Genomic DNA, 19768 nt, shown 5'->3' with positions numbered 1-19768 from the left:
CCGCTCCCACCGCCGCCGCCGGGGAGGCCGCCAGGGTCCGCCCAGCGCCCCGCGCTCCGCCGCCGCCACCTCGTGCGGCCGGTCGGCAGGGGGCGCTGCGCGGGCCGGGGCCAGCCTAGGCGGCGGGAGGCGGCGGCCGCGGCGGCGGCGGGAGGCGGCGGGAGGCGGGGGGAGGAGGAGGCGGGAGCTGAGCGGGGCGGGCGGCGGCGGGGCCCGAGCCCGAGAAGATGGCGGTGCGGAAGAAGGACGGGGGCCCCAACGTGAAGTACTACGAGGCCGCGGACACCGTGACCCAGTTCGACAACGTGCGGCTCTGGCTCGGCAAGAACTACAAGAAGGTACGCGGGCAGGGCCGCGCGGGGCCCGGGGGCGGGACAAAGGGACCGAGGCCCCGCGGCCCCCCCGGATCCTGCCCACCCTCCCGGGGCCCGCGGCCCCTCCCCCGCGGCGTCCTGAGCGGCCCCAGCGCGCCCTCCGCCGCCCCGCGCCCCTCCTCCAGCCTCTTTTACCGCCCCCCCCCAGCCTCTGATTCCAGCCCCCGCCCCCACTGCTGCGCCCTCTGCCCCTTGTTTTTCCCCGCTGGCCCGGCGGGTCCCGGTGCCAGCTGCCCACCCTCAATAAGCCATCGCTTTGCGGGCTTTTCCGGGAGAGACGGCCGGGGGTGGACGAGGTGCCGAATGCGCACCCCCCCACACACACACACAGCGTGCCCGGCACGGTGCCCGCCAGAGCTCCCCACGGGGCCAGGTACCAGCAGGGCTGAGGCCTCCCCGGTGCTTTGTGTGTGTTCAGAGAGAGATGATGAAAGCGGGAGGGTAAACAGCTACAGAGCAGGCCCTCGACTGCTCATCAGCCTGAAAAAGGCCCCCACCCCGGGATCACCTGTCTATCGCTCGTCCCCCATCTCCGTACAAGGGGCAACAGAACCTCTTTGGGAGTCAAGGTATAGGAGTTCCTGGGCAGCTACCCCTTTTAAAACCATTCCTCAGCTTCACATTGAAGTCATCCCACCACCTGGCCTTGCATTGCCTTGGGTTTGGGGTTCAGAGTCTAGGACACACTTTATGTCCGTAGTCCCCCATCCCATAACAGGAGATATAAGGTAGTGAACAAAGGGTTCAAGCCTTACCTGTCTTTTCTACCAGACCTCTTCCTGGTTGTGTCTTTGTCTATAGGCCTGGTTGAAAGGAACATAGGGTTTTTCTCTGGAGATGGTTTGCCTTTCTTCCTTCTCACTACCCCAGTTAGGGGTTCTCTTTCTGACTTTCCTTCACCTCCCCAGTTCTTCCTGCCCAGATTTGCAGCCTGTCAGAAGTGTGATGGGTGGTTTAGGAGGTCGTCCCCCTGATCCTGGTCATGAGCCTGGGAGGTCTCTCTGGGTGTCAGGATCTTGACAAACAGCTGCTGGATCTGTGGCTTGTCTGTACCCCAGCGTGAGGCTCTGGTTCCCAGGCATCTACCTTTGACCTTTTGGAAGGGAGATCAGTCTAGGGGCTTAGTCTCTGGCCCTGGGGGGATTGACAGCCTGTGACCTGGTTCAGCTTTCAAGTTCTTAGCTCTCTGTCATTTGCCTTTTCTTTCAGGGATCTCTTTACACCTCCCACTGAAAGGTGCAGTTTTCTCTGTGATCAGGGTTGAGGAAAAAGGGGTCAAAAGGTAAAGAGAAAGTTAGCCTCTTGGCACAGTTTTTAAATGAGAACAGAAGGCTAGGATGCTAGGTAGCATCATATGGAAATATTTAAGAAGGCCCAGGGTTGCTTGTCTCCGATACAGTTTCCTCAGAAAGGACAGATGTTGTCTTGCTATTTCCCACCAGGCTGGGTAGTAGCTGGTCTTTTTTTTTTTTCCATCTAGCAAGGCCTGTGAAGACATTTGTGCCCAGTCCTAGCAGAAGCAGAATGTACAAACTATTCTCTCAGTCCGTTTGTCCTACCTTACTTACTTCCTCGCATCTTTTTTATTAGGCTGTATTATCAGGGGAATCTTGACCTTCCACAAAGTTACCCCAAGAAGTAGACTGTTGTCTCGCTTAGAGCCTTGAAGATGTTGCTTCTGTGGCCTGAACTCCGTGAATCTTCAGAATTTTACAGCTCTCAGTGTTGTTGGCTAGAGATCAGGGTCCTGCAACTCCATTTTTAGGGTGTTGCTGAGGGAGAGTAGGAGACTGCCTTTACCTCCAACACCAAAGACTGGTAACCTAGGCTGGAGGCAGCAGAATTTCAACTTCTTGGTGAGGGGCATCTAGGGCCTTCCTTCTGCCATTTTCTTTTTAGAGACTAGACACATGGGGGAAGAAGACACTATTTCTTTCTGCCCCAGATGCTTCCAGAGCTCCTGAGGAAGAAATAAGGGAGATGGTGGAAAATTGATCTGGGGTCTATTTTTCTTTCCTTTTCCCTGTTTCCCCAGTATATACAAGCTGAACCACCTACCAACAAGTCCCTGTCTAGCCTGGTTGTACAGTTGCTACAATTTCAGGAAGAAGTTTTTGGCAAACATGTCAGCAATGCACCGCTCACTAAACTGCCGGTGAGTGCAAAAAGCACGGGGGCAAATCCTCCAAACCCGAGAGGGAGTTGTTTTTTTGTGTTTTTGTAAATTTCGTAATTTTTGAGATTTGGGTGATTTCCTACCATCCCTTTCCCTGGTTGGGGTGTTACTGGCTTAGCAGAGTCCCCAGTTTACCATTCCCTTTGTCCTAGTAATATTCTGTGCAACAGGTTATCTCACAGTGTCTAAGCTCAGTCATGAAACTCATGGCATGGTTAAAACATATGAGATTTGGATTTGCACAAGCTTGTGTTCAAATCCTGGCTCTGCCACTTGGTGTCTCTGTGCTCTTGGACAAGCCATTTATACCTTTTGAGTCTTGGTTCCTTCATCTCTCCATGGGATTAATACACCTACCTTGTAGGGTTTCTGTAATGGTTAACGAGGTAACCCAGTAAAGCACATGGCGGGGCTTTGTGAATATTGCTTTCTTTCTCTCCTCTCTTCCAGGCCTCATGATAGAATGGCACAGGGGTTAAAGAATTCCAGCTTCAAGAGGGAGATCAATTCAGCATAGGATTTTGTGAAAGGATTGTTAAGTCATAAGAGAATTTAGGATGTAACTCTCACATACTTCTTCCCTTCTCAATTTTGTAGATCAAATGTTTCCTAGATTTCAAAGCAGGAGGCTCCCTGTGCCACATACTTGCAGCTGCCTACAAATTCAAGAGTGACCAGGGATGGTGAGATGCCTTCTCTTCTCTCTGTGCTTCTTACATTTAGTTTAGAGGGAATCCCCCTTTATGATTCCCTGGTGTCTTTGTGGGGTGGGAGAGCATAGACATTCTTGCAAGTCTCTTACTTTGCTAGGTCAGTAGGCCTGACCCGCTAGGTTGGCTGGGAGTCAGAGCCAAAATAGTCTCCAAGAATGAGTGAGTATGTGTATGTGCATCAGTGTGTGTATTGTAGAGGAAAAGGGATTCTTAGGTTGGCATCTCAAGCTTTTCTTTGTCCTTTTGCACTAAGTACAAAGTGATTCATGGAGTTATGATCAGTGAACCCCAGATCCCAGGTGATTTTGGCAAAGCTGAGGGCATGATTACCACCTAATTTCCCATGTTAAAAAAGTCACATACTCTGACCTCATCCCCAGACGTGAACTATACCACTCACTAGATTATTGCCTCTTTACAAGGCGGCGTTACGATTTCCAGAATCCATCACGCATGGACCGCAACGTGGAAATGTTCATGACCATTGAGAAATCCTTGGTGCAGGTAATAGGAACCTCCTCCATCCATCTCCCTTCCCTTGGTGAGAATCCAAAACCCCTTCCCTGTAATCTCATCCCATTTATTTCTTCTCCCTACAGAATAATTGCCTGTCTCGACCTAACATTTTTCTGTGCCCAGAAATTGAACCCAAACTGCTAGGGAAATTAAAAGACATTATCAAGAGACATCAGGTGAGTGGGTGGGTCAGGAGAGGTTTTAGATACTCCATGACTCTCTTTCTGAAGTTTCCCATACAAGACGCAGCCCTGAGGTAGCCCTACCTACTTGGAAAAGTATTAGAATTAAAGCCTTGAACCTCTCTTTCTCTGTTCCTCCCATTTCCCAGTCTTGGCAGATTTGGATCACTGTTCCTAGAGACTGCATGTGCCTGGGGGAAGAGCATCTACTTCCACTGTGCTAGAGATTGCCTGATTTCAGATCAGTGAAATCTTTGCTCTTTGGAACTCTATAATAACAAACAGATGTTGTTGGGACATACGGGGACATAAAATCGACTGTACATTTCCCATGTGTGACAGATTATCTACTCAGAGGATTATCTGCAATTTAAAATTCTTTGATTTGTCTCCATTATTTGCACAATCCCAGCTGTTTCTCTCTGCCACTTAGCTGATGTGTGCTTAGAGAATGCAAACCAACTTTGATACCATTCTGAGCAAAATATGATTAGGAAGGCAGATCTGTGGTTAAACCTTACTTTGGTTTATTTACTTCCATGAGTAATTCAGAGGGGACCATACTTACCTGCTTCTCCTTGTGCCATCCAGGGAACTGTCACTGAGGATAAGAACAATGCCTCTCATGTTGTGTATCCTGTCCCAGGGAACCTGGAGGAAGGTGAGACCTGGGTTTTCTTGGTCACTGCAGTGGACAGCTTGGACTAGGAGGTGGAGGACTGCTCAGCAGCTATGCAGTGCCTGGGCTCCTCTCTTCTTTCAGTCCTGAATCCTCTTACCACCTTTGTTCCTATTTCCAGATCCCCTGCTGCAACAGGAGTTGTGTACAGAGTTATTTTGTGTGTATCTCCCTTTAGCTTATGTTTCTCTCTGCTCTTTCTCTATCCCCAGAGGAATGGGTACGGCCAGTCATGAAGAGGGATAAGCAGGTTCTTCTGCACTGGGGCTACTATCCTGACAGGTGAGGATGGGTTCCTGGGGCAGGTTTAAGTATAAGAGCCAGACTGAGAAGCACTAGAACATCTAGTAAAGCAAGAAGGCACTCTTTGAGGGTTATTTTTAGGTCTGTTAATTTGTTCTCTTCCCACCTATTACATGAATCCTCTGTCTTGGGGGAAGTTTGGACTTACTGGACAAGGCTTAGTCTAAAAGGATTGGGGCTTTCTGTGTGAAATGGTTAGCGTAGTATAATTTTTGGTAAGTAAACATTAGAAATAATCTCAATATCTAACAATGGGAAAATGTTTCAGCAAATTTATATATCTAGTCAGTGGGCTATTTTGCATTCTTTAAACTGATAGAGATAACACGTGATTTGTAGATAAATATTGCAAAAAGTAAGACGTAAAATAACATCTAGTAGCAATGCAGTTATGTAACAACAAAATTGTACAGAAAAAGTTACTGGGGAAAAAATATATACTGAATGTCACAAGAACTTGTGTTAGAGTGATTCTTTTCTATTTTTGAAATATTTTATAATCATTTTTATTACTTTATAGTGAAAAGAATCCCAATATTAATTGGAAAAATAATCATACCAAAAAATAACCCAACAACCCATACTTTTTGTAAATGGAAAAGGTAAAAGGTTTGCACTTTATTTTTCCACAACTCTATCCCATTGATTGTGCTTTATGCTCAATTTCCCGTGGCAGTTATGACACGTGGATCCCAGCCAGTGAAGTTGAAGCATCTGTGGAAGATGCCCCGACTCCTGAGAAACCTAGGAAGGTGAGCTTTTCTTGTCCATCCCCCCTCCCCCAAGAAGAATGCCAGGACCAGACCACTCTTTGGAGGTGAAGCAGAGGCTCCTGTGCCCTTGGGCTCCTCTGTTACGGATCCCCAGACAGAACTGGGGCTTCCAGGCCTCTCTCCAGGACAGTCTGCCTTTGTACTTCAGGTTCATGCAAAGTGGATCCTGGACACAGACACCTTCAATGAATGGATGAACGAGGAAGACTATGAAGTAAATGATGACAAAAACCCTGTCTCCCGCCGAAAGAAGATTTCAGCCAAGACACTGACGGATGAGGTGAAAGCTCTTCTTCTTTTCTCCTTGAGCCCTTAGCACAAGTCTCAGAACAGGTCTTTGCTGGAGATTGTTGGCTGACATTTGCCCCAATTCTCCAACCTGCAGGTGAACAGCCCAGATTCGGATCGACGGGACAAGAAGGGGGGGAACTATAAGAAGAGGAAGCGCTCCCCATCCCCTTCACCGACCCCAGAAGCTAAGAAGAAGAATGCTAAGAAAGGGTAGGCCAGCCCCTAACCCGCCCCTGCCTTTACTGCTCTGTCCACACCATGGTGAAGGAAGGAAGGAAAAATCCCCTCCTGTAACCACTGGGCCCTGACCTGGGTGAGCCTGAGAGGGAGGATGAGGAGGTCTTCTTTAGCTGTCCAGTGAATACTTCTGATCCTGGCCACTAGTAAACTCAAAGAGAGCTTAATCTCCAAATGAAAGGCCTTTGCCTCTACCCATCACTCTGTAGTGATTGGTTTCTCTTTGCTCAGCTCTGCCCTCAGGATTCTCTCTCCCTTTTTTATTTCCTTCCAGTTTTATTGAGGTGTAGTTGACATATAGCCCTGTATAAGTTTAAGGAATACAGTATCATGGTTTGGTTTACATGCATCATGAAGTGATTATCATAATACATTTGGTGAACATCTGTCGTCTCATGTAGATAATAAATTAAAGAAATAGAAAAATAAATAAGTAAAAACATTTTTTTTTCTTGTGCTGAGCACTCTCAGGATTTCCTGTCTTAACAACTTTCATGTGTACCATACGGCAGTGTTAATTATATTTATCATGTTGTACCTCACAGTCCCTTTGGGAGTCTTTCTTGCTTCCCTTCCGTTGGACCTCACCTTCCAGGGATTCCTTGTCCAGGGGTGACTGGATTTTCTTTCACTCTCTTTCCTTCCCAGTCCCTCAACACCTTATACCAAGTCAAAACGTGGCCACAGAGAAGAGGAGCAAGAAGATCTGACAAAGGACATGGATGAGCCCTCACCAGTCCCCAATGTGGAAGAGGTGACATTGCCCAAGACAGGTATGGGCCAGGCCAAGCTCCTGGGCCCCCACTCCCTTTCCTGCTCTTCCTGTGTCAAACCCCCTGGGTGGGCTGACTTCCCAGGCCCAGCTCCGGGTCTAGAGGATCTTTCCCTTCAGCTTAGCTGGTTATTGAAACCATTTTCATCACCACAGACAATCCTTGAACTTCATATCCGTATCTGAGTTGTGGACTGTGCTCTGTCTCCAAACTCTTTTTTATTACACACCGTCAGTAAAATATATTTGAGCACAAATTATACACGTGTACTGTTTACCACTACTTTAGGAACATTATAAAACACATACATTATCTAAAAATGGGCAAATGTAGAGGATAAGATTAAAAAATATAAAGAGAGGTTCTGATATTCTTTGCCTGTATTTCAGTGCACCCTCTTTTGCATCCCCATTTTGGAGACCATTGCTCTGCAGTACTGGTTTACAGTCTATTCCATAGACATCCAGGAGTGGGTTTCAGGAGTAGGTTAGGGGAGGCCACTGAGAGAGAGGAGTTCCGGCTTCCACCCCGTCATCAATCAGAGCAGCTCTTCTATTTGTGTTTTCTCCTGAGCTTCTGTGTATGAATTCAGTGGAGGAAAATGTCTTCTGCTTTCAAAAATGTTTAAGATCCAACTATATTCCTCTACAGAGTGATTTGGTCAGACTCTGTCTCAGTCCATGAAGAGCTTACAGACACATGAATGGAGATAAGGGCCGAGCAAAGACAAGAATGATTAATGAGTGTTCATAGAGTAGAAGATGCTTCTTTATAAGAAAAAAGTTTAGTTAAATGAATTTTTGGTTGGGGAAGGGGAGAAAGTGGCAGGAAGGGGAGAAAGTTTCAAGCCCCAGAGTGACTGTGACTGGAGGAAGTTACCACGTTTTGTAATCAGATGGGGCAAGCTTTTGGAGAAAGTGAGCTCTCTGGAGATGTTAGCAGTGGAGAGGCGAGGGCTTGATTTAGGCAGAACCTGTCTGTGAAAATGACTCTCTCCCCTGGCAGTCAATACTAAGAAGGACTCGGAGTCAGCCCCAGTCAAAGGAGGCACCATGACTGACCTGGGTAAGATGGGGGGCTTGGGGCAGGGTGGTCAACGCCCACAGGAGGGGAGGGGAGGCTTCCACCGGTCCCTAGCCTGCCGGGGCCTTTCTGAAAGCACACTAGTTCTGTGGCCCCTGAGGAGGCTCCAGCCTTCTATCTTGCTGTCTCTCTCTTTCAGATGAACAAGAGGATGAAAGCATGGAGACCACGGGCAAGGTGGAGCCAGTTTAGAGAGGCCCTACCTCTCTATGTGATTCTGACTTGTGATTATAAAGTTCCTTTTACCCAGAACTTTCCACTGCCCAGACTTCTCCCACCCTAATTCTAGCTGTTGCTCAAAACTCTGACGCTTTGAGTCCTGGGGCCCAGAACTGTTCATTCCCATCCCATCTTTAGTGCCCACATTCCTGGGGTGTAGTAGAAGCAGGGGTTTGCTAGGGGCAAGATGGGAATGCTGAGAGTCCAGCAGCCTCCATACTCGCAGGATGAGGATGAGAACAGCACGGGGAACAAGGGGGAGCAGACCAAGAATCCGGACCTGCATGAGGACAACGTGACCGAACAGACCCATCACATCATCATCCCAAGCTATGCTGCCTGGTTTGACTATAATAGGTATCGGTGCTCCACCTTCTCACTAAATCCTCATTTTCCTGCTCCACAGATCAACATGTTGTTCCTCCTCCTGCCTCCAAGTAAGTTACCTCTTCCTCAGCCAGGTAGACCGGGGTACAGTTCAGTTTTAGGGAAGCTCCTGGTCTCTGAGTCTTCCAGCCCTGGCAGAGAGTTCTCCCCAAGCGTCTCATTCCTTCCTGCTGCCCCATCTTCCATGCTTTTCCTCCCTTTGGGGTCTCATCTCTCCTCTAGAGCCTCTGAATGCACCCTTTCTTGTCTTGCAGTGTTCATGCCATAGAGCGGAGGGCTCTGCCTGAGTTCTTCAACGGCAAGAACAAGTCCAAGACTCCAGAAATGTAAGGAAATCTCAGCTCATGATTCTCTCCCTCCTGTCCCTATTTGTTCCTCCCAATCCAGTGTGGCAGACATTTCTTGAGCTCCTTCCATGAGCCAGGCACTGTGCTAGGCTTACAGAGACATGGTCTCTGCCCACAGGCAGCCTCAGCCCAGCGCTGTGACCACTGCTCTCTAGGATTTGCCTGGGGGCCATATTAAGCATATGCCTCTTCTGTTCGAAACAAGTATCTGCTCCGGTGCCTACAGAGCCTTTCCATCCATAATTATTCACTCTTGTCTAAAATGCAAATATCTCTAGCATAAGTAGTAGCTTTGACTAAAATATAACTGACTACTATTGGTCCCTTCGAGTAGGTTTTGATAGGAAAAAATGGGAGGAGGAACTATTAAGAACCAAGTCTGTGAATTAAGGGATGGAGAGACGTGTTTTGTAAAGTCCGGGCTTGGGGCTCAGAAGTCTTCATCTCCTTCAAGGCTCCTCCTCGGGCCAAATCTGCCTGGCTTCAGTTTGGTGTTTTCCATGGTTAGGGATGCTCCAGGATATATATGGTGAGGCAGGTGAGACTTAGTGCTGAGCCCAGGCCCCCTGAGGACTGAACCAGCTGGCTTCCCAGCTGCCCCTCAGCTTCCCCACTCCCTGCTCTGGGGCCACCTTCCCTTCCACCATGTTTCTTTCCTTGAATCCTGGTATGGTTCTCTCCTCCTCCTCTTCCTGGGGAAAACAGTGTGTGAAAAAGCCTTACTCTTTCCAGAGGAAGTAGTGACAGATGATAGGAGTGCAACTTGATCTGTGGGCAGAGTTGGAACTAGAACTGTTCTACACTTTGCACTCTTGGTGTAAAATAGTAAATGATAGTTGCCTACATGTATTGAGAGCTTACTATCTCCCAGGCATTATCCTAAGTGTCCTACATACCTTGACTAATTTAATCTTCACGTTAGCTTTAGAGGTAGGTCCTATTATCTTCAGTTTAGTGATAAGGAAACTGAGGTGTAGAGGGGTTAAGTCACTTGCTTAAGGTCACACAGCTCGTTGAGTAGTAAAGCTGGGATCTGAGTCCTTTAGTCTGGCTCATGTTCTCAAATTTTACACTATACCACACAATAGCTACCATTTTTTTGGCTCGTACAGTGTTCCCGGCACTGTTCTAAACCTCTACAGACCTTTCTAATTCTCAATAGACACTTCATTTTACAGATGAGGAAACTGAGGTTCAAAAAATTTAAGACCATCACAATAGAACTAGGATTTGAACTTAGACCTTTCCACCTTTGAAACACGTTTTCTCAATACCATGCCATGCTGAGTAGGTGGAGGCCCCAATCAGGACTTCTCTTTAACATCTGCCTTTGGAATTAAGGGCACTTTCTCTTACCTTTTGATTCCTTTTTCAAAAGTTGGATTGAGGGAGTTCCCTGGTGGCCTAGTGGTTAGGATTCCAGGCTTTCATTGCGGTGGCCTGGGTTCAATCCCTGGTCAGAGAACTGAGATCCTGCAAGCCGAGTGGCACAGCCAAAAAAGGTGGATGAAACATCCCCAAGTACAGCCAAGGAGATAACTCATTTAACTAAAAACCCCATCAAAGGTTTGAACCCCCTCATGTCTAGCACACAGTGATTCGCAGTGTGTATTGAGTCAGCTGCTGTGTTCTTCTCTGTCTCTGTCAGGAGGAGTCCTTAGCTCTCTTATCATTTTTCCTACCCTTCAGCCCTCTCATCGTTAATCTCTCTCTCTTCTAAGCTACCTGGCCTATCGAAACTTCATGATCGACACTTACCGGCTGAACCCCCAAGAGTATCTCACGTCCACTGCCTGCCGCAGGAACCTGGCGGGTGATGTCTGTGCCATCATGAGGTGGGTCTGCAGCTGAGGGGCAGCGGGTACCTGAGGATGAATGCCCACAGATGTCTCTTGGCTGAAGTAGAGAGGCCTGCAAGGAGCATAGGGGACGAGCAGGAAAGAACATCTCTAGAGAAAGGCGAAGTTCAGGTTCGGGTACGGGTGACCTAGGGAATGGCAGGGGCACTCGCGGAAGTGTGGAGGAATGGAGGAGGGCTGCGTCTGTAGTGAAGGAGCCTGCCCAGCGAGATATGCAAGAGGAAATTTTAGGTAGCTGGGTGGGTATGGAGAGAGGCCCCCGCTGTGGATGTTGATGTGGGTGTCACTGGCATATAGGTGCTGGGAGGAGACGGTATTTCCCAGGGAGTGGGCGGAGCAGAGAAGAGGGTGCCCCAGCTCCACCCCCAGCCCTCCTCCTCGTGTGTGACCCTGTCTCTGCCTCTCTCCTCACAGAGTCCATGCCTTCCTAGAACAGTGGGGTCTTATTAACTACCAGGTGGATGCTGAGAGTAGACCAACACCAATGGGGCCTCCGCCCACCTCGCACTTCCACGTCTTGGCAGACACACCGTCTGGGCTGGTGCCTCTGCAGCCCAAGACCCCGCAGGTAGGGCGAGGGGCTGTGGGGACAGGGTGGGATTGGGAAAAATGGGGCTTCTTCTCACTTTTCTTTTTCTGGTTTTTTAGGGTAATGGTTCAGGAGTGTTTTGAGGCTTCTTCCTTTCCCAGGGGATGCAAAGGGCCACAGGAATCAGCCCCATGTATTTAGCACCCTCTCTCAGCCTTTGTGCCCAAGACTGTGAGGACTTGCTGAGGCAGAAGAGATGCTTCTTGTCCTCGGGGAGCAGACAGGCTAATTAGGGGATGGAGCAGATAGAGAAAAATGGCTTAAAATTAAGTTGCATGAAATTTTTTAACTTTGTCACGTTTCCAACAGTTTTTCATTTTTGCTTCATAATTTTTATCACTTCCATTTTTTTTCCACTTCCATTTCATACATCACAAAAATTAAGAAAAGTTATGTGGCTTGCCCAAGGTCACATATGTAGGGTTAGAGCCTACTTGTTCAGCTCCTAAGAGAACCTGTAAAGATCCATGTGAATACAAATGGATATCATGCCAACTACAGATCTAAATAATCATTAAGGGAATACGGAACAGTGGCATGAGTGCCCCCCAAGCTTGCGAGCTGCCCGGCATTTGCTCTTGAGGCCTCCAGGGCCTCGGCCTGGTCTTTTCCTGCCCAGCCTCCATGACGCCAAGCTCTGTCCCCCAGGGCCGCCAGGTTGATGCTGATACCAAGGCTGGGCGAAAGGGCAAAGAGCTGGATGACTTGGTGCCAGAGACGGCTAAGGGCAAGCCAGAGCTGGTAGGTGGGGTGTAGACCCCGCTGGGCTTCTTATTTGCCCCTTTATTGGGGGGCCCCTGCCCGGGAAGAAGAGCCATGAGAGCAGAGGAGCTACAGCAGTGAGGGAGGAAGTCCCGCCCAGGGTGTCCCTGGCTGTGGGAAGGAAGCTCCTTCTGTCTGTCCTCTCTCTCTGTCTGCCCCTGGCTCCTGGCGGTCACTCGGACTCACCTCTTTCTTTCCCCTCCACAAATAGCAGACCTCTGCTTCCCAGCAAATGCTCAACTTCCCTGATAAAGGCAAGGAGAAACCGACAGACATGCAGAACTTTGGGCTGCGCACAGACATGTACACAAAGAAGAACGTCCCCTCCAAGGTACGGAGGTGTGGGCTGCCTGGGGGTGGTGCACCTTCGCTCCTTGAGGCTGTGGGCTCCTCCCTCTGACCCACCTGTGTTTCCCCTGCAGAGCAAAGCTGCAGCCAGTGCCACTCGAGAGTGGACAGAACAGGAGACCCTGCTACTCCTGGAGGTAAGTAGGGCAAGGGAAGGGGAACCCTATGAAAATGGAAGTGGCCAGGGGGCCGGCCGCACTTGTGAGTGGGGAGAGCATGATCTTGCCCCAGTCTCTCTCCTTCCTGGCGCCCATTGCACCTGCCCCAGGGACCAGCTCCAGGCCAGGGACTGGGACCATTTCATTAACTTACCCCTTGTCCTTTCTTAGTGCTACTTGCAGATCCCCCTTGGACCCAGCAGAGTACACAAATACCACAACCCAGAGAGCTTTGAAGCAGCTCCTTTTAGTGGGATGGGGGTGTTGACCTTCAAGGAAAGTGGCTAAGTGAGGTTGTGTCTCCACCACCACCAGGCACTGGAAATGTACAAAGATGACTGGAACAAAGTATCAGAGCACGTGGGAAGCCGCACACAGGACGAATGCATCTTGCATTTTCTTCGGCTTCCTATTGAAGACCCGTACCTGGAGGACTCAGAGGCCTCCCTGGGCCCCCTGGCCTACCAGCCCATCCCCTTCAGCCAGTCAGGCAACCCTGTGATGAGCACCGTTGCCTTCCTGGCCTCTGTCGTCGACCCTCGAGTGGCCTCTGCTGCTGCGAAGTCAGCCCTAGGTAATGCGGAGGGGTCCTGGCCCTCTTGGTTTGCATTTGAAGGGCTGGGTACTCAGGCCGTGAAACCCCCTCAAGTTTGGCTGCCCTTCTGGCCTTGTCTGCTGCTGGCATCAGCCCAGGCACCTATCCAGCTCCATGAAGAGCCGGGCTTGTGAGGAAGCTCTCACAGGGAGAGCCAGAACTGCCTACCGCCCGCTCCCAGCCTCACCCTCTCTGGGTCTTACAGAAGAGTTCTCCAAAATGAAGGAAGAGGTACCCACAGCCTTGGTGGAGGCCCACGTTCGGAAAGTGGAAGAAGCAGCCAAAGTGACAGGCAAAGCAGACCCAGCCTTTGGTCTGGAAAGCAGTGGCATTGCAGGAACCACCTCTGATGAGCCTGAGCGGATTGGTAAGACCTGGCATGTTCCCGCACTCCTCCCTTTTTACCAAGAGCCTGAGCCACCTGGCCTCCCCACACCATCCCTGCATCCAGTTGGCCTCAGCACAAGACGAATGGGGAGAATTGGTGGGGCTTTTGTTTTTCCCAGGGCTTTACCTTAGGTACCATGGCTCCCCACTGGTCCTCCCAGTAAGATCTTGGCTAGGAGAAGGGGCTGTTGGAAGAGCGTTGTAGACAGACCGTGTCAGACATTTCCCGTTTCCTCTTCCCCGGGCCCAGAGGAGAGCGGGACTGACGAGGCGCGGGCGGAGGGCCAGGCCACAGAGGAGAAGAAGGAGCCCAAGGTATAGCGGGACCCACACAGGCTGGGAGGGCAGAGGGGACAGGCGTGGACCGCGGTGGGGGGAACTGGCTCCGTTCAGCTCAGGCAGGCTGGGCTGGACCTCCCAAGTAAGAGGCGTAAACTCAGTTCCTGGTCTGGGCCCTCTGTGTGCGAACCAGCGCCCTGATGCTCCCCCCTTTCCTGGGACTCCAGGAACCACGAGAAGGAGTTGGAGCTATTGAGGAAGAAGCAAAGGAGAAGACCAGCGAGGCACCCAAGAAGGATGACGAGAAAGGGAAAGACGGCGACAGCGAGAAGGAGTCAGAGAAGAGTGACGGGGACCCGATAGGTGAGCCTCGAGCATGGTGGTTGGGGTCCAGGAAGGAAGCAAGGCTGTAGGGCTCAAGACCCTTTTCCTGGCCCAGTTGATCCTGAGAAGGAGAAGGAGCCCAAGGAAGGGCAGGAGGAAGTGCTGAAGGAAGTGGTGGAGTCGGAGGGGGAAAGGAAGACGAAGGTGGAGCGTGACATCGGCGAGGGCAACCTCTCCACCGCTGCGGCCGCTGCCCTGGCCGCCGCTGCCGTGAAGGCCAAGGTGAGGACCAGAGACCCAGGGGAGGAGGTGCCCCTTCCCTCATCTCACATCACCTGGAAGAAATCCTTTCTTGTCATCCTTAAACGACGCTGACCTGTTTCCTTTCCCTTTTGATCGTGAGAGGGAGACTCGGTCATCTCTTCTCTAAGTTTTTTTAAGCCTTTACCATTGGGCCTGTTTTCACCCTCTAATTATTTGACCTTGTCTTATCCTTTGCCACTCTTTCTCTCTCTTCATGTTCTTTTAAAAATATCGGTCAAGCCTGTGCTACTTTCTGGGTTGTGACCACAGCAAGTTCTTTCTTGAAACCTGGCAGCCTCCACGCTACCCTTCTCGGTCCCGGAACGTCTTCAGCTGGGTCCTCCAGCTGAAGGGCCGCCCCACCCCTCCTTCCTTAGCACTTGGCTGCCGTTGAGGAGAGGAAGATCAAATCTCTGGTGGCCCTGCTGGTGGAGACCCAGATGAAAAAGTTGGAAATCAAACTCCGGCACTTTGAAGAGCTAGAGACGATCATGGACCGGGAGCGAGAAGCAGTGAGTTGTGTCCCCTGGGTGTCGGTGGGGTTGCACCTTGACACTGGGCTGGGCCCCAGTTCAGGATGGAGGGAGCAGCAGTGCAGAGAGCCTGAGGCCTACAGGGCAACACAGCAGAGCGGGCTAGCCCAGGCCAGGGCCGGAGTCAGCCCAGGCAGTTGGGGATAAGCAGTCCACAGGTGCAGCCTGGAGACCGAGGTCCCACAGAATGTCAGCTCCAGGGTCACGTTCTAGTCGGTTCTTTGATTGCTGGATCTCCAGGTCCTTGAAGGGTGCAATAGAGATTTGTTGAGTGATTGAACAGGCTTAAGGCATGATGAGAGCGTAAGGGCTTCAGATCCAGGAGGTGGACTTGGAAAGGGAATGGGATGGACAAGGTGTTGAATCATTTTGATTTTGAGAAGATATAAAAGAAATAGAAGACAGGGACTCTGACCCTGATCTCCCCAACTGAAGGTATCAAACGTACAATATGGAGACATCAAAACCAGTTAATGTATCTGACAAATACAAATTAAGAGGTTTCCAATTAAGTATAAAAGTCCTGAGAGAGAACGGAATAAAGGCTAAAGCTCAGAGGCTAGGGAGTTGATCTGGGATGGCTTCCTAAGAATGGTGAGTTTTTCTCCAGTTTTGAAGGAAGACAAGAACATGATTTGACAAGAGGAACTGGAGGGGTTTTCCAGATTAAAGTAATGACAGATTCAAAGCTTTGGAGTGGAAATGAGCAAGGGCTGCCACCAGATCAAGTCCACTGCAGTGAGAAGCCAGCAGGCAGCCAGAAGACCTGGTGGGGGGCATTGGAGAGGGGGGCAAGGGGGCGCAGAGGAAGCCAAGCACAAGGGTGAGATTTGGCGAGGGGAACTGCCAGAATGAGAGTCTGGGTTTGTCAGAAGACAAAGCAGGGGACAAGGCGTTCGCCTCTGGGGTCTCCTGAACCCAGGTAACCGTTCTTTATTGGCCCTGGCAGCTGGAATATCAGAGGCAGCAGCTCCTGGCCGACAGACAAGCCTTCCACATGGAGCAGCTGAAGTACGCGGAGATGAGGGCCCGGCAGCAGCACTTCCAGCAAATGCACCAACAGCAGCAGCCGCCCCCGCAAGCCCTGCCCCCAGGCTCCCAGCCTGTCCCACCTGCAGGCGCTACTGGGCCACCCGCTGTCCACGGCTTGGCTCTGGCTCCAGCCTCCATGGCCTCTGCCTCTGCGGGCAGTGGGGCCCCTCCCGGAAGCTTGGGCCCCTCTGAACAGATTGGGCAGGCAGGGTCAACTGCAGTGCCACAGCAGCAACAAGCAGCTGGAGCCCCCCAGCCTGGGGCAGTCCCACCAGGGGTACCCCCCCCTGGACCCCACGGTGAGTGATGGGTTCTGAAACTCTCGCTGACTGGAGGGATCCGGGTGAACGTTCCAGTTCCCCTCAGAGGGGATATGGGATGGGACTGGAGATGAGGCTCAACCTCAATTTCTATAGATTGACCTTGGTTATATCCCTAAGCCAGCAGGGATCCCTCCCCAATCCCAGACTTTGGGAATTTTGTTCCAAGGATTTACCACTTATTCTAGTATCAGGAAAAAGGAAGGTGGCACCTAGGAGTGACAAGGTTATCCTCTTTGTGAAAGTGAGTTGGCAAGTGAGATTGTGTGCTTCTAATCTTCTCGATCTCTCCTTTTCATTCCCAGGCCCCTCACCGTTCCCCAACCAACAAACTCCTCCCTCAATGATGCCAGGGGCAGTGCCAGGCAGCGGGCACCCAGGCGTGGCGGGTAATGCTCCTTTGGGTTTGCCTTTTGGCATGCCGCCTCCCCCCCCTGCTCCATCCATCATCCCATTTGGTAGCCTAGCCGACTCCATCAGTATTAACCTCCCCCCTCCTCCTAACCTGCATGGGCATCACCACCATCTCCCGTTCGCCCCGGCCACTCTCCCTCCCCCTAACCTGCCTGTGTCCATGGCGAACCCTCTACATCCTAACCTGCCGGCGACCACCACCATGCCATCTTCTTTGCCTCTTGGGCCGGGGCTCGGATCCGCCGCAGCCCAGAGCCCTGCCATTGTGGCAGCTGTTCAGGGCAACCTCCTGCCCAGTGCCAGCCCACTGCCAGGTGAGAAGGGTCCTGGAGGGGAGAAGGGTGAGGGAGAGGGGTCCACATGGAGGGCTGGAGGGCAGGTGGGGAGGGGCTCAGGTACTAGAGCTTCCACGATCCCTTTTTGAACGCTCTGGTAAAATTAGAACACAGGAGGGAAGGGCCTCTCTGGCTGTCCTCCACCATTCCCCAGCCTGGCAGCTGCCACCCCTGGGATGACGCTGGGGCCTTTCACTGGTGGGTCATGGAGGAGTCCTGTGGCACAGAGCATCTCCGTTGTAAACTGGAAAAACGGCTACTTATCTGCATGATGATTGGCGTTCCCTTTGCTTGTTCCCGTTACATTCAAGTGCCCCATGTAGAGAGTTCCCTTGGGAGCAGGAGGATGATTTGGGGTATCCCAGTTTTCCCAGCGTATGGTGGGAGAGGGTGTCGGGGAAAGGAAGTTGTACACCGTGGGCACTCTTTCATCTCCTGTCCATTGCATGCCATGCCCGGTTGTTTGTCTGGTGGCCTGGGTCTGGAGCCCTCTCTCCTGCTCACCCCAGCTGATGCAGCTCCCTTCTCTCCACAGACCCGGGCACCCCCCTGCCTCCAGACCCCACGGCCCCGAGCCCAGGCACAGTCACCCCTGTGCCTCCCACACAGTGAGGAGCCAGCCAGACATCTCTCTCCCTCACCCCCCATGGATATCAAGGTTCCAGGAACAGCCCTCTCCCCACCACTGGGACCCTTCCCCAGCCTGGAGAGTTCATCACTACGTAAGGAAAGCTCCTCCTGCCCCTCCAAAGCCCCCACCATGCCTGTCAGGGGCATGCACTTTTATATTGGATTATTCAAGGACTTCTGTTGAAAAGATGTTTCTAATGTCTGGGAGAGAAGATAGGATGGGGATGCTGCCCTCAAAGGAAGGGCTGGGGGAAGTGTTTATACAAGGTTCTAATTAACCACTTCTAAGGGTACATCCCCTCAAAACTATTGCATTTTTTATGGATTGAAAAAAAGTGAAGCTCTTTAAAAGGAAGTAGAGATTTTAAAAAAGCCACATTGGAGCTCCCTCCACCCAGTGGAAAAAAATCCAACTTTTACATATTTTGAGGAGGGAGGTGAGTTTTAGGAAAGGGGAATTTAGGTTCTGGGGAGAGCTCTGGGGATAGAACAGGGCGCAGAAATCTGTCTCCTCCTGCCCCTCGTTAGTGACTGAGGCAGCTCCCGAACCCCCTTGGCCACCCCACCCCCAGTTTATTCCCACTAATCTCTCCTGCTGCTTCCTCGGTATTGCTGTTTTAGGCCACCCCAGCTCATCCAATGGCCCCTTTCCCTCTGAATGTCAGCTTTGTGTTTTAAAGTCTCCTGCGTAGTTGATGTCAGCGTATGTGTATTTGGTGGGGATACATTTTGGGGGTTCCTGTGGCAGGTAGTAGAGGAAGAAAGGGCGCTCGGGGCTATGCTGCCTCCTGCCTGGGCTCTGTCAAACGAGCGGACTCCCAGAAGATGTGGAGAGGGGCTCTAAGGATGGGAAGTCCTAAAAACGTGAAATTGTCAAAAGCACTTAAGCACCTCCTCCTTAGGGCTTGGTGGGTCACCCCGCTCACCTCTTCCCTCTCCCACCAAGAGCATCAGAACCGTGGCTGGCAGTAGTTAGGGATTCCTTGGGATTTGGGGCAGCAGCCGGGGAGGGGGTGCCCGACCTAGGGTAGTGCCGACCCCCTGCTTGCAGCTCACGGCTCGGCTCTGCTCCCCGGATCCCAGTGCCCCCAGTACCAGCTCCCCCCTCTTCGTCCTTGGTGTGAAGGCAAAAGTGACTCCAGGCTCTCCACCAGTTCTTCCTGGTCTCTCCCACCAGGCCCTGTGTTCCTCGTGTCCCCATATTTCTCTTCCTCTGCGTCTTGGCACCTTTCTTCTGTTCAAAAGTTTTCTGTAAATTTTCTCTTTTTTCTTTCTTCTTTTTCTTTTTTCTTTTTCTTTTTTTTCTTTTTTTTTTTTTTTTATAAATTAATTTGCTTTCAGTTCCATCTGTGGATGCCTTCTGTGTTCTCTTACCTGTGGCTGTTAGGCGGGGGGAATCGGGCTGGGGGCAGCACTCCTGGAGTCCTTCCCAGTGGCGCTCGGCGGGGCTGCAGAGGCACTGGGCCTCTCTCCCAAACAGGCCAAGGGCAGCACAGCTGTCCGGACTGTACAACTGGTGCAGGGACTGGGCAGAGGCTCTCACCTACCCTCAAAATAGCCATTTAAGACTTGGAAGGACATCCTCACATCCCAGAGATTTTGTCTATTTATCCTTTTAGAAGTGGTGGCTTCATATCTTCCCTTATTAGGTGGGGAGAAGGCAGGCATCTCAGCTACTTGTTACTGTTGGCCCCTAGCCTTGCTGAAGTGACAGACAGGCTCAGGCAGTGCTAACATGGCCTGGCTTTCACGCCAATAAACACTCCCCGGGCTCCCCGACAAAAGGCCTTCAGTGCTGGGGAGGGCTAGGAGAGGACTCAGCGCCACATGGGATGGCACAAGGGAGG

At 51.3% G+C, this 19768-nt stretch overlaps 1 protein-coding gene across 16 annotated transcripts; it reads left to right on the top strand.

Moving 5' to 3' along the window:
* The first annotated feature begins 162 nt into the window (after window positions 1-162).
* SMARCC2 (SWI/SNF related, matrix associated, actin dependent regulator of chromatin subfamily c member 2) lies at window positions 163-18617 on the top strand. Of its 16 annotated transcripts, none has more exons than XM_059080432.2 (30): window positions 172-338; window positions 2410-2529; window positions 3148-3233; window positions 3686-3767; window positions 3863-3955; window positions 4553-4622; window positions 4853-4922; window positions 5620-5695; window positions 5865-5996; window positions 6102-6217; window positions 6893-7017; window positions 8023-8082; window positions 8240-8277; window positions 8546-8676; window positions 8961-9032; window positions 10775-10888; window positions 11327-11480; window positions 12150-12242; window positions 12475-12594; window positions 12686-12748; window positions 13085-13343; window positions 13570-13731; window positions 14002-14066; window positions 14258-14393; window positions 14470-14636; window positions 15035-15169; window positions 16140-16521; window positions 16848-16931; window positions 17205-17270; window positions 17827-18617. In XM_059080432.2, exons 1-30 carry the CDS (start codon window positions 228-230, stop codon window positions 17901-17903), a joined length of 3459 nt encoding a protein of 1152 aa, XP_058936415.1. In that variant the 5' UTR covers window positions 172-227; the 3' UTR covers window positions 17904-18617. The 16 variants fall into 16 exon arrangements, with proteins under 16 accessions (XP_058936418.1, XP_058936415.1, XP_058936412.1 ...); XM_059080433.2 differs by having other exon boundaries at window positions 176-338; window positions 12478-12594; XM_059080435.2 differs by lacking the exon at window positions 17205-17270 and having other exon boundaries at window positions 163-338.
* The last annotated feature ends 1151 nt before the right edge of the window (window positions 18618-19768 follow it).

The sequence above is a fragment of the Kogia breviceps genome, chromosome 12 (assembly GCF_026419965.1).
Source record: "Kogia breviceps isolate mKogBre1 chromosome 12, mKogBre1 haplotype 1, whole genome shotgun sequence".
In the NCBI taxonomy this organism is placed as follows: Eukaryota; Metazoa; Chordata; class Mammalia; order Artiodactyla; family Physeteridae; genus Kogia; species Kogia breviceps.
This window is presented reverse-complemented; position numbering and strand designations above follow the sequence as displayed.

Coding starts and splice junctions, on each gene's coding strand:
- SMARCC2 (XM_059080429.2), top strand. CDS start 228: ATGGCGGTGCGGAAGAAGGACGGGGGCCCCAACGTGAAGTACTACGAG. Junction 2,530..3,147: donor CACCGCTCACTAAACTGCCG/GTGAGTGCAAAA, acceptor TCAATTTTGTAG/ATCAAATGTTTCCTAGATTT. Junction 15,170..16,139: donor TGGACCGGGAGCGAGAAGCA/GTGAGTTGTGTC, acceptor TGGCCCTGGCAG/CTGGAATATCAGAGGCAGCA.